The 13,152-nt window shown below is 38.1% G+C and overlaps 1 protein-coding gene and 1 pseudogene across 7 annotated transcripts; one reads left to right on the forward strand and one right to left on the reverse strand.

Annotated features, from left to right (window-relative positions):
• Nucleotides 1–672: 672 nt before the first annotated feature.
• LOC110694469 lies at nt 673–10,471 on the reverse strand. Of its 7 annotated transcripts, none has more exons than XM_021871642.1 (10): nt 9,750–10,471; nt 9,394–9,505; nt 9,166–9,251; nt 9,023–9,086; nt 5,441–5,550; nt 2,235–2,347; nt 1,981–2,152; nt 1,763–1,893; nt 1,612–1,665; nt 673–1,512 (listed from the first exon to the last, which is right to left on the reverse strand). In XM_021871642.1, the coding sequence occupies exons 6-10, from the start codon at nt 2,337–2,339 to the stop codon at nt 1,375–1,377; spliced, it is 600 nt and encodes a 199-aa protein (XP_021727334.1). In that variant the 5' UTR covers nt 2,340–2,347; nt 5,441–5,550; nt 9,023–9,086; nt 9,166–9,251; nt 9,394–9,505; nt 9,750–10,471; the 3' UTR covers nt 673–1,374. The 7 variants fall into 7 exon arrangements, with proteins under 7 accessions (XP_021727334.1, XP_021727333.1, XP_021727338.1 ...); XM_021871641.1 differs by having other exon boundaries at nt 9,394–9,511; XM_021871646.1 differs by having other exon boundaries at nt 9,169–9,216; nt 9,394–10,471.
• Nucleotides 3,660–7,221, forward strand: LOC110694373 (annotated as a pseudogene).
• Nucleotides 10,472–13,152: the final 2,681 nt, after the last annotated feature.

Raw genomic sequence — 13,152 nt, forward strand, 5'->3', positions numbered from 1 at the left:
AAGATGTGGTGACTGGATAACCAGTCGCCCTCCCTAGAATGGAACTAAAAGAAAGGACCACCTGTTCTTAAAAATAGGCGGTCGTTCACTACTGTTCCCTCTAGACCTAATAAGGGAACGTCTGTAGCAAATACAGGCGGATCCCATCAAATCAGGTGTCCTGTTTACAGACGGCCTGTTTCCATCAAGCTTGGAAAACAATTAAAATAATAATAGGCACCTAACCACCTAGGTAGCGCCCTTATAAGACCAACGCCAGGTCTAATGAAATAGGACAACTGTTCCTCAACTAGGCGGCTACCCACAATGGCCCAAGGCTTAGGGAACCCTGCTAAGATCTTGGTACTTAGCCCCTCAACTACGCCTACTACAACCATTACTTAAAACCCTCAAGACGGCCGCCTGTGCCCAAGCGCAACCAATAGGCGACCTGGGTAATGTTCCTAAAATGATCCAAGTCTGGAAAGTCTGCTATTCCAATTTTTCAACGGAAGCCGACTAAACTCATGACCGACTGACTGATAAAGAAACAATCAGTCGGCCAGGGGCAACAATATCAGTCAGTCGGTTGCGACACCCACTAAGACGTCTTCTATACTTAGCAACATTCAAACATTCAAAAACATTCAAATGGAAAATTTTGATGCAAAAAGGATGACAACAAGCAAGAACAGTCGGCATGATAAATAAGCGGCTATTAAAGACATTCTACACTTGGCAAAGGGAAATAACAAAATTAAGATTGCTGGACAAGATGACTAAAATGTCGCCAAAATTCATTCATAAACAGCCGGCCAAGGAGGCCAGCAAAAATATTCATAGACCCCGACCCCTTGGTCGGGTAAAGAGATACAAAAAAAGAAGATGGCACGCTGGCCGAAGAAGAGTTTAAAAATAAGCAGCTTAAGCATTGGAGAGAGGGGTTTTAGTAACGGCAGTCGCCTGATCAGTTTCGGCAATGGGCGCCTGCTCCTCAAGCACACTCTCTTGGCTCATTAGCCGGCGCTTGTTCTTGGTTGGCGTCCGCCTCCTTTTTCTCAGTCTCCCCCTTGTTGACGTCCTCCTCCTCCTCTTCATCTTCATCCCCACCTTCAGAAGAGGAGTCGGCCGCCTCATCCTTCGCTTCATCCTCATCGTTCGCCTGCTTCATAATCTTGATGTTATATTCTTCAATGTAGGCGGCGAATTTGGACTCCCATTTCTCATAGTCTGAATCTGGGAAGAGGGCAGTCCAGGTCATCTTCATGATGGCCGAAGAGTCCTCCATCATATCCTGGCCAGGGCCATCTTTTCGGACTCAGCCTTAGCGCTGAGTTGCTTGGTCAAGGCCGCCTCCTGGTTGACAGGCGCTCCTTGAGCTTCTAGATCGACTTTTTAAGCTCTTCGACCGCATGATTTGCATGCTTTAGCGGCTGCAACTTGGGTTTTGAAGGTCCTTAACCGCCTTCTCCAGCTCCAAGTTTTCTTCTTGGCCGCCTCCAATTCGGTTTTGACCTGTAACGTGGCAGTCGCCTAATAATACAGAATGTCAGTTGTCAAAATCTCATTTTAGGCAATCTGAAACATTGCCCGGTCACAATCAGAGGCGACCATGGCCTTTGCAGCCTTTACCTCCTTGTTCTTTTCGTTGATGGGTCGGCGGAGACCATGAACACGAAGCAAGGACTGCGTATCAACAAAACAGGCGTCAAAATTTTCCAAGAAATAGGCGGCACTTAAATGCCAATGTTGCCCAATGTCGAAGAAAATTCATCAAGTTTACCTCAGAGAGTAGACCCATGATAGAGTCGGAGTCAAGGGTGCCGACTCCCCTGACTGATTCCCTGTCATCTGAGGGAACAGCCTTGACCATAGACTTAGCCATCTGGACCAAGTCCGGCTCTTGATGGCCGCCTACAATAGAAAACATGGAAAATTAGACAAGGGGAAAGCAACAGGCCGCCTATTCTAAGAAATATTGCAAATTTAAACCAATTATACCTCTTAGAGGCCGAGTGTTCCTAAGGACGGTTGTTTGTTTTGACCCACTTTGAGGGGTCCGCGCCTTCTTTTCAGTCAGATGTTTCCTGGTTGAACCAGGCGTACTCCCAGCCGTCTGTTTCCGAACCTTGGGGTTCGGTTGTTGGGAGGGAGAAGATCTGGGTGCACCATCCTGCGACAAGAAAAGGTTGTTAGTATGGAAAAAAAAAAGGGGGGGGGAACACAAAGAATTTTTAGAAGTGTGGAAAGCTCACCTTGGACTTCTCCTTTGAGGGAGAGTCGGTAATGGGCCGCTTCTGGCCAATAATAGCCGCGCGAAGAAGGGCGGCCGCCTTCTTAGAAGCAGAGATTTTGTTCATGGATTCACCTACAAAATGCATCACAGAGTTAGTAAAAATTTAAGCAAAACAAAAAATGTAAGAACATAAAAAGAGCCGACTACCTCTAGTGGTCCGTTCACTTAGGCCACAGGCGGCCAGGAAATACTCATCATACAACCAATTGTATTTGGGTATGCAGTTTAGGGGGATTAACTCTCGTACCCATGTAGCAGAGTTGGCCCTGATCTCTACTTTGAAGAGACCTTGATCAAGGATCTCCTCCTTGGCTTTACGAGGAACAGGCGGAAGTCCAGAGCCGCCTGCGAGGAGAGGTGGATCCCTGTTCCATCTATTGTACCTCTTGTTGAGAAGTTTGTTGGGGCTGGAAACAATGAAGAAGGTATTCCTCCAGTCCTTCCACTTGTTCTCCTTCCCTCTTGTCATCAAGTAGCCCTTATGGCTAGAAATCTGGTACCAGTCGGTACCGCTTGCTTTTGGGGTCCGACTCGGATAGTTCATTTGGGCGAACGCTGCGAAATTTGGTTCAACCCCATACATTTCACAGCCGGCCACAAAGACCAGAATGTTGGACCATGAGTTTGGGGCCAACTGCCACAGCCCCACCTGGTACCCATCCAGGATTTGTTGAACAGCCAGATGCAAGGGGAATCAGGACAGACTACTGTATCTTCAACATCCGACACTGTTAGAAAATAATCAGGACCCATCACATGGTCCGCCTAAAATGTCCCTAGTCTCTCGGACATGGCTTTAATCCTGCCTTTAGGGACATGGCAATAGTAGGGGGTGCTCAACTCCCTATGAGAAGCAGACGGCTCTGCCAGCCGTCCCCCTTTTCGATAGCATGAGAAGCCCTCGCCTCATGAAGACGAGAATGCCTTTCTTCTGAATCCGGGGAATGTCGGATGGATGAGCTGGACTCAGAGTCACTTGAGCTCTCAAAAGAGGTCGACTCCTCTTTCTCAGAAAGGATCGGCTCTAGTCCTGACATATCAACAAGCATATGAGTGGCCCCCTAAACCTCCTCAGATTCTCCCAAAATTGAATCAGTCGGAGTGCTTGGGGGACCAGGCGGCTGGTCAGAGAGCTCGCTCATTTGAACATAATATGAGGAGCCATCTGAATTTGTATATCTAGCGGTCCTCTTTGTTCTGGCCATAGTGTCCTGCACAGACACAGAGAGTCGGACTTGGAGCACAGGGCAGAGATTGGTCCAAAAAGGGGCAGGCGGCACTCCTAGTCCTAGATTCAGCCGTTCCCGGTGACCGACTAATCACTAACCTAGGTCGTACCGGGGGCTTTTGGGATACCATATCTTCAAAAGAAAAATGCAAAGAAATGAAAAAGTGCAAGAGCAAACGGTTACCTGAAGATTGGAAGTTCTTTGAGAAAGGAGATGGAAGTCTAAAGTAGCCGGTCTCCACAAACAGTCGGCTAGTGCAAACAGTCGGATGAATAATTGTCGTCCAGAAATTTCAGAGCTTAAGTTCAGAGGTTCTGAGTTCTCTTGCAAAGTTCACAAAATGTGAACAAAAGACTTGGTCAACATGCCCTTATATAGGGTTATTCGAGAATTTGAAATGTCACACCCTAAATTCAAAAATAGGCGGGAAAAAACAGACGGCCTACCACAAGTCGACACCTGTCCCAGGCGACGGCCTTGTTACGAGTCGACACCTGTCACAGGCATCACGTGACAAGTCACGTGACCCCTGTGAGGGGCAAATGTTTAGGGGATTTTTCCCTGCCACGTGGACCACTTAAGGGTTGCCACGTGTCATGCTCCAGGAGGTCCGGCATGGACCAATCGCGTCACGCCACGTGGCCCACTATCTACCAACCCGAAAAAACGGCCAACTGGGCCCGAATCCCGAGGCAAGCCCAATCAGTCCTAGGTTTACCATTTAACCTAGTATTTGGTACGTACTTCAAGGCTATAAATACAATAATTAGCCTTTATTAAACGGATTCTAATATAATTAATCATCTCACCAAGAGAAGCTAAACCCTCGTGCATACTACTTGCTAGACCAGACTTAGCATTAATTGCACACCTCGATCACTCATCCCCTTAGAGGAACCAGATCACTTTTACTTTCCGCACCTTTTACTCCTTAAACACGTTCTAACTTGATCGTCAGAAGCAGAGTTCCCACCAACCGGAGTTTCCGTTATATTGCAGGTACAGGCGCATGGATCCAGTCCCGGAATTGTAACTCTCCCGCGGGACATCAAAAAACCCCGAAACAATTATCATAACCATTAGCATAACAATCTTATAGCCATCAAGTACATCAAGGACAAATTACCAAAATTATAATAATCATTAATACAACAATCTTATAGCCATCAAGTAAATCATTCTCAAACACCAACATTATCATAATCATTGACACAACAATCTTATAGCAATCAAGTAAATCATTCTCAAATCACCAACACTATCATAATCATTAACACAACAATCTTATAGCCATCAAGTAAATCATTCTCAAATCACCAACATTATCATAATCATTAACACAACAATCTTATAGCCATCAAGTAAATCATTCTCGAATCACCAACATTATCATAATCATTAACACAACAATCTTATAGCCATCAAGTAAATCATTCTCAAATCACCAACATTATCATAACATTTAACGTAACAATCTTGTAGCCATCAATTAAATCATTATCAAATTACCAACATTTTCTCAATCATCAACATAAGCATATTCATCAACATAACAATCTAATAATCATAATCATCATCATAAGCATAAGTATAATCAATATCATAACTATCTCATAATCATAATTAATATCATAATCATAATCTCAATCAATATCATAGACGACATATATAATCAACATAACTATCTCATTATCATAATTATAATCACACTCCTAACACCAACAGTGAACTCCACATCACCAAACGCAACCAAGCATATATAATACCCCCGGCCAGCAACAGATCACAATTGTTGGCATCCAAATATATTTTACAATACAACTAACTTAAATAAGATAAAATTGAAATAATAAGAAAAATTATGGAGGATGCACAAGATATATAATCTCATGGGTTAATTTCACAAGCCTAATAGATAAATTCAATGCATGTTCACCTCTGCAAAGCACCAAGCCGCAAGGTCAGGCGATTTTTGAGGCTTTTCCTGGCTTGTTCACATAGCATTTTGCTCAAAATTGTCATCCCATACGTCATATTCCTACAAAACTAAGGTTGAGATTTAGAATGAGGCAAATACATTATAGTTTAGGATACTTTTTTAGTCAAAAAAAACAAAAAAACAAAAAACAAGTGGAAACAAAAGTCCAACACCAATAATTTAGTTTTTTAAAGAAAACAAACTTAATAGAGTTAGCACTCACATTTTTAAATAAGTTTCTTCAGTATCTAAACATAGACTATTCTAGTAATTTTAATCATATCATACGAATAATCCCATCACAGAAATATCTTGCTGAAGTCTGTAAGAAAAACTTCAAAAACACAAGTCTCAGTTCACCACCACAAAAAAGTTGTACAACAAAATGGAATTTAAATTTCAACTACTATTTCAGCTGTCTGCTGAAGCTACAAGCTAAGCTTTCTTGCCTTATTTCTATTTCTCTACTACCTCTACTGTCTGTTTCAACAAGAAAAGAGAACCGATACCAAGGCGAAACCTCCCCAGCCTTGTGGTTCTTGGCCTGTTATTGGCCATCTACATCTTCTAGGAGAGCTTCCTCACATAACCTTGGGAAAATCAGCGGATAAATATGGTCAAATCTTTATGATCAAGCTTGGTATCCACCAAGCTTTGGTTGTGAGTACAGCAGAAATGGCGAAAGAGTGCTTAGGCAGCACCAATGACAAATCATTCTTAAATCGTCCTCAAAAAATCTTTATAGAACATATGGCTTACAATGGTGCCATGTTGGGCTTCAGCCAATATGGCCAATACTGGCGTGAGATGCGTAAGATTACCACTATCGAGCTACTGTCTGCCCACCAGGTAGAGATCTTTAAACATGTTAGGATATCTGAGGTAAGATCGGCGATGAAGAGTATAACAGTTGCTAGGTCTAAATTAACTGACATGAAACAATGGTCTACTAATATAAGCATGAACACTATTGTAAAATTAATTTCAGTCAAGTCATTGAAGAATTCTACCAAGGGGAGGAATATAATAGGTGTGTAAAGGCATTCAGGGATTTCTTTGAATTGGCAGGTGTATTCGTCCCTACTGATGCACTGCCCTTCTTGAGGTGGTTTGATATCAGAGGGTACGAGAAAAAAAATGAAGAAGTAGCAAAAGAGATTGGTCATATAGCTCAAAGGTGGTTAGATGAACATAAAAAACAGAAGCTCTAATGAGGCACAGAGAAAGCTGGACTTCATGGATGTGATGCTTGGTATTTTCGAGTCTAGACAGGAAAAGCCTTCCAAATATGAAACAGATGCAATTATCAAAGCCACTTGCACAGTAAGAACTTTTACGCACGCACTATCAGTGTTTGATTAATTCTTGAACAATCTAATCTTATGACAAGAACAAAAAAATTATTATACTGCAACCCTGTGTCTTCTATCTCATTGGTTTGTAGACTTGAAACTTCTGAGGATCCCTGTGTCTATTTTTTAGTGTTTTTTACAAAAACTTTTGCACTTCTGTTTCTTGCTCGATTGTGATGAATATGTGGCTTATTGTTTTGCAGGAGCTCAGTGACATGACACATGACAGACATCAAAGCAGAGGATATTTTGTCTACTCTCCAAAGTCTGGAGCTGATCCAATATCGCAAAGGGCAACATGTCATATGTGAACCTATTAGCTCAATTGGTAGAGCACTATGCAAATGCATAGGGGATGTAGGTTCAATTCCTACATATAGGTTATCTCTATAAACAAAACTAATTTGAAAAAAAAAAAAAAAATCAAATTCGTACTAAATTATATGAGCAAAAAAAATGGTATATAAACTTTGTTACAAGTAAACTCTCATACATACAAACTTGTGTCTCCACATTACATAAATGAACCTACGTGAGATTCAAACCCACATCTTTTGTGCATTTGCACAATGCTCTACCCGTGAGCTAGTAGGCTAACGTATTTAAAACATTCAAACACACTCACAAATGAGCATTAATTTGACAAAATGAGCAAGAATCGTTTTCTCATTTGACAAATTAGCATTAAATAGTTTGCTCATTTGACAAAGGAGCAAAAATTAATTGCTCATTTAATTTGACAAATGAGCAAAAAATAGTTTGCTCATTTGATAAATGAGCAAAGAATTGTTTTGCAATTTTATAACCTGTAATAGTGGGTGTCTTTTGTATTGTTTTGCCAATAGCCAAAAGAAATAGATTTCACTAACTACTCAAAATTTTCAAACTCTACATTTTCACATTACTCTACATGCTAATTGAGTGTAGTTTACTTATTTGTGAAATGAGCAACCATTAGTTTGCTCATTTATTTGCTCATTTGTGAAATGAGCAACCATTAGTTTGCTCATTTGTCAAATAAGCAAATAATTAGTTATTCATTTGTAAAATAAACAAACATTTCTTTGATCATTTGGAAATAAGCAATCGATTTTTTGCTCATTTAGCAAATGAGCAGATAACTAGTTGCTAATTTAACAAATGAGCAAAAACTTAGTTGCTCATTTGTCAAATGAGCAAACATTTCTTTAATATTCATTAAATCAACAAAACCATTAGTTTGCTCATTTGTCAAATAAGCAAATAATAAGTTACTCATTTGTAAAATAAGCAAACATTTTTTTTGATCATTTGGGAAATGAGCAATCAATTTTTTTTACTCATTTAGAAAATGAGCAAATAGTTAGTTGTTCATTTGTCAAATGAGCAAACATTTAGTCTTAACTTTTTAAGTGTAACACAACACACAATTGCGGATTTGTTACTCAACATTGTTACTTCCAAGAAACTAAAGTAAAACTAAGTGAGCACGTTAAAAGGTTCAAGGACCAATTTAGCCATAAATAAGGTGAATGAAACCAAGGTCCTCAAATACTCTACATATAGTGCTATATTATGATTTATTCCTCTTTATGTAGTACCTAAGAACTAAACTCTGAAGGAACAACAAACTGAGAAACAAAAACCAGAGAATAAAACATGGAAATTCCCTTGCCCTATAAACAGCTCAGCTAACACATTTTCAAATTACAGAGTATGCTTGTACTAGCAAAGATTTCTTTTCATTTTTTAATGAACTTTTTTTCTTCTTTTTTTACTCCCATAAATTAAGGTCTCGTTTAAAATTAAAGCATCAAAAGCAAACCTCATGGTAAACTTTCAAGTAAGCCTTTTTTTTCTTTTCCTATTTGGATCATTAGGGGGGGTGATTACTAATAAAGTCCCCTAACAATCTTGGCGCAGGCAGAAGTGGAAAAATTGGCCTAATCATTGCAGCTAGAAGTTGCATTGGCAAAGTATGTAAATGTTAACCCAAGATATTAGAATGGACTAAAGGCAATGATAATTTGATACTGATTAAGTGAAATTTTGATTAAATTAGTGAGTCAAATTGACATGACAAGATTGACAACTGAACATGAGATACCTGAATTTAATATGCATAAATGAAGATACATCATGATTGTTCTGATACTCTGAAAGAAAAAGGAAGCAGCTACAAGTGAAACCCTAAAGTTTGAGAGCATACCCATTGTGACTGCCATGACCACCATTGTGTTGAAGCCAAAGTACGCCACATGATTAGCAATGGCCTGTTCAAAAAGATCATGTTGAGCTAGGGGAAAATATAAAAATAATTAATAAAGTTCGCAATGATTGAGAATAAATTACCACCATCACTCGATTTAGAGGTAGCTTGTAATATGCTACTAGAGGACCCGTCTACAATCAAGTGAACAATGATTAGCACCAGTTTCCTGAAAAAGAAGCTTGATCACTTATTTTAAAGACATAATCCGTGAATGAAGCATATGATATTCTGGTAATAAGCAGAGTATCATCCACATTCATTCAAAAATTTCAATAATAACACAATGGAGTTATAGGAAGTCGACTCACATATTCGCCACATAAGTTCATATAGGTCTGAGGTTGTTTGTCCACTTGCCTCCATTAGCACAGATTGGATCCTCCCATTTAGGCTAAATTTTATTCTTGAAACGGTGAAAATCTGCCCCTACGACATGTATCTTAATCATATAATTAGAAAGAATAAAACTTTAAAGTCTACAACATGTTCAAATTGTTGCTAACTCTTATTTTCATACTAAGTAAAAATTTCAAACTATAGTTCAGATTTCTCAATATCAGAAATGTAATATTCATCAACAGCCAAAATTCAATGAATAATTTCTTAACTAGTGTCACTTATCCAGTAGACCTATGATATTGTTCTTGCAAGCAGATTCAATAACCTTGTATTCCGGTAACAGTACAAATGGTTCTTCCAATATCCGAAAAGAATGCTCCAATTTGTATGGAAGAGCTAAATCCTTCTCTTCCCCTAAATATTATCATCAACAATATACCAAATGACAGTTAAAAAGTTGACGCTATTAGACTATTAAACCCATAAATATCACAAGCAACCCTCACTAATCCTACCAAATGCCTCGAAAAATCAAGTTGTTCACAGAAACCATCAACCTGATTCACAAATTCAACACTCATGTTTCCTTAATCCAAGAATAATGATCAACAATTAGCTACGCTAATCAAGAAACTAACACAAGAAATCAAACTAAACAAAATCACACAAGAAAACCTTAGTCACCCACATAACATTTCTCCAAGAAAACGAAATCAAAACCCTAATTCAATCGCCCACATCACAAAAAGATTCAAACAACCAAATTCAATAAATTCACAATCAAATTAATAAAATTGAAAAACAAAGATAAAAAGAGATAATCTCGCCTTCCTCCAAATCATCATCGTCTTTTCTCTGGTCTTCAATCTCAGTTGCTGCCATTGATTTCTCAAGCTCTTCTACTGCCATAGTATTGCTTCTCTCTCTAAAATCTTTCAAATTTGTTGGGATTTTCCATTTTCTAAGTTACGATGAACTTGAACGAGGAGAGAGAAATTGTGCGTGAAAGAGGAACGAGGAGAGAGAAAAAACGCAAGAACTTGGTTTCAAAAGAAATTGTTTTGTTTGACCGGGATTAATTGTGGCCATTGGATATAATTTATCCAACGGTTATAATAAGTCCTCACATATAAAAGGGTTCTCACATAAGGGATGTGGTCTCATATGATCCCATTTCTATATATATATATATATATATATATATATATATATATATATTATTTTGAAAGATAATTGTCAAAATTAAAGTTGTTATTTTTGATAAGTTTTAAAGATATTTTGAGCAAAAGATTCTATATGGATAATAATTGATTAAATAATGAGATTATCCCATAATTATTTTAGGAAATTATTGATTTAAAATTATGTGATTGGCTAAGTAATTAGGATAGAATCTTCTAAATTAGTTAGGATAATCAAGGAGAATAAATATGATTTATCTTTCCTGATTAAAATAAAATTTGATTCTATCTCATACCTAAATTAAAATATAAGATATTTTATAATTGGTCATGAATAATATATAATATTATCTAATTACAATTTAAAATATGAGATATTTAGGTATCATGTTTCCTTAATTATGAACATTCGATGTTGTAGTTTAGGAAAGCATGATGAGTGATTTATTATATGGTAATTTTATAATATATGATATTATTTTGCTATAGATAGACTAGTATGGCCCATAGATTCTAAATACGATCTGCGCATCGTGATGTATAATTGTAATCTAAATACGGTCTGCGTACCGTTAAGTATTTTTCTAATTTATTTTATTTTATTTAAGTAGTAGACAGAATAGAATAGAATTACAGGTTGCTGGTAATCCAAGAAGCCAGTGGAGTAAAGGCCCAAAGGAGCAAGGTGGATGGAGATCCATGAAGGTTCAAGTGGGAGCTTTTCAATTCTAGTTTTCTTAGGACTAAGGGACCATATTATGTCATGTTTTATTTATGCATTAGTAGATCATGCATATTAGATTTTATTTGTGTTGATTGATGATGCTTTAGAGTTCACTAAATAATCACAACATAATAAATCTAGGTCCCGGTAATATTGAGATTGTTTTTCCAATTAGATACCCAACAACCCTCCAATCGTGAGTGGTGGGTCTGCCTCCGCAGGGTGTCACTTGTTATCTTAGGTAATTTGGGGTAGATCACGTTCTACACATTTAATTGGTTATGCTCAACAAGGTTACCTAAAGTGTTTAGAACCTTGAAGCAATGGGTACTAATTAAACATATGATGGGTAATTATTAAACCAAGAGTTATAAGAGTTGTAATTACTAAAGAGTTTACTTACCTTGAAAATGTAATGCTTGATGATAGGGCCTCAGTCCAGTCAACTATTACACAAATAAAGGATCAATTAATATTAAATAAAGTGTTTTAAAGTAACCTATTTAATTCGCTTACAGTGCTTTAAATTTATTAAACATAATTATTGAACTTTGCCTCGTTTTTGTTTGTAGATGAATAGCATTAATGACAACACTAACTTGCCTACCAAATTGAAAACAAGGTTAAATCTCAGAAATTTCAAGGATTAGGAAAATGAGCTAAGAAATGTTTTAAGAGCCACAAGCTCGATGCTCGGTTATACATTCCCAGAATCCTCTTAAACAGAAGAAAAGTCCCTTTCATGTGAAGTAGCTGCTACTCTTCGCATATCCCTCTATATTAATACCCAAATATTCAATCTTGAAAGCAGATTCACAGTGGGGTTAACTCCTGAAAGGTATGTGAAAGATGTTTCAAATGCAGAGAAAATCAGGAATCTCATGTTAGCTTCTATTCCAACTTGTTGGAAGAGAAGGTTTAAGGATTATGAGCCAATCTTACTGCGAGAATGCCTACATGCTATCTGTAGAGGTGGCATAGGGGCATTAAGAAGTGGAGGCATCATTGACAAGAATGTCAAGGAAATTGTTGATTCAATTCCCTCGGTATATTACTCTTGGACTGACAGTGTAATGTTTAAGACTTAAAATATTCATTGTAAGATAATGGATAAGAAACTCATACCTGGTTAGTCAGTTAGGACCCAAGTCAAGGAACTGATTGAGTTACTCAATTGGATGGATATCCTAGGGAGACCGTTTGATGATGATTCTGCTCATGACACTATTCTGTTTTCACTCCATGCTGGATTTGATCTCGTCAAGCTAATTCATGATGATGAAGGCTCTACAGTCACGCTTGTCGACTTATTGATCAACCACATAGAGGAGTACTTGAAGAAAGGAGGAAGCCAGTGCTTCTATTGCGGTAGGTGGTCTTACCATTTACCATGATGTCCCCACAACATGCCGTTGAAAACGGAAGGTAAGGAGTTACCTAATGTTTATGTTGTAGAAATTAACCTTACTTCCTCTTCCACATGGGTATTCGATACCGGTTGTGGTGCTCACATTGTTAATGACATGCAAGGCTTAAGAGTGAGTAAAAGGCTAGAAAATGGAGAGATGATGCTTTGAGTAGGAAATGGAGAAAATGTTGTTGCACTTTGAACGCCGGATATAGGTAATGTCTACTATCCTAAATCAAATCAATAATTTATATTCCTAACCTAACTCTATCAAGTTCACACTAGATAGTGGCAAGCTAGGGTCGAACCACAAGGACTAAGTGTATTAATTTGTGGTAATTAAACTAGTAGGAAGGTTGTGAGATAGAGAGAGAAACAACTAAACACTACTTAAAGCAATTAACAAGATACTAGG

The sequence above is a fragment of the Chenopodium quinoa genome, unplaced genomic scaffold, assembly GCF_001683475.1.
Source record: "Chenopodium quinoa cultivar QQ74 unplaced genomic scaffold, ASM168347v1, whole genome shotgun sequence".
NCBI lineage: Eukaryota > Viridiplantae > Streptophyta > Magnoliopsida > Caryophyllales > Amaranthaceae > Chenopodium > Chenopodium quinoa.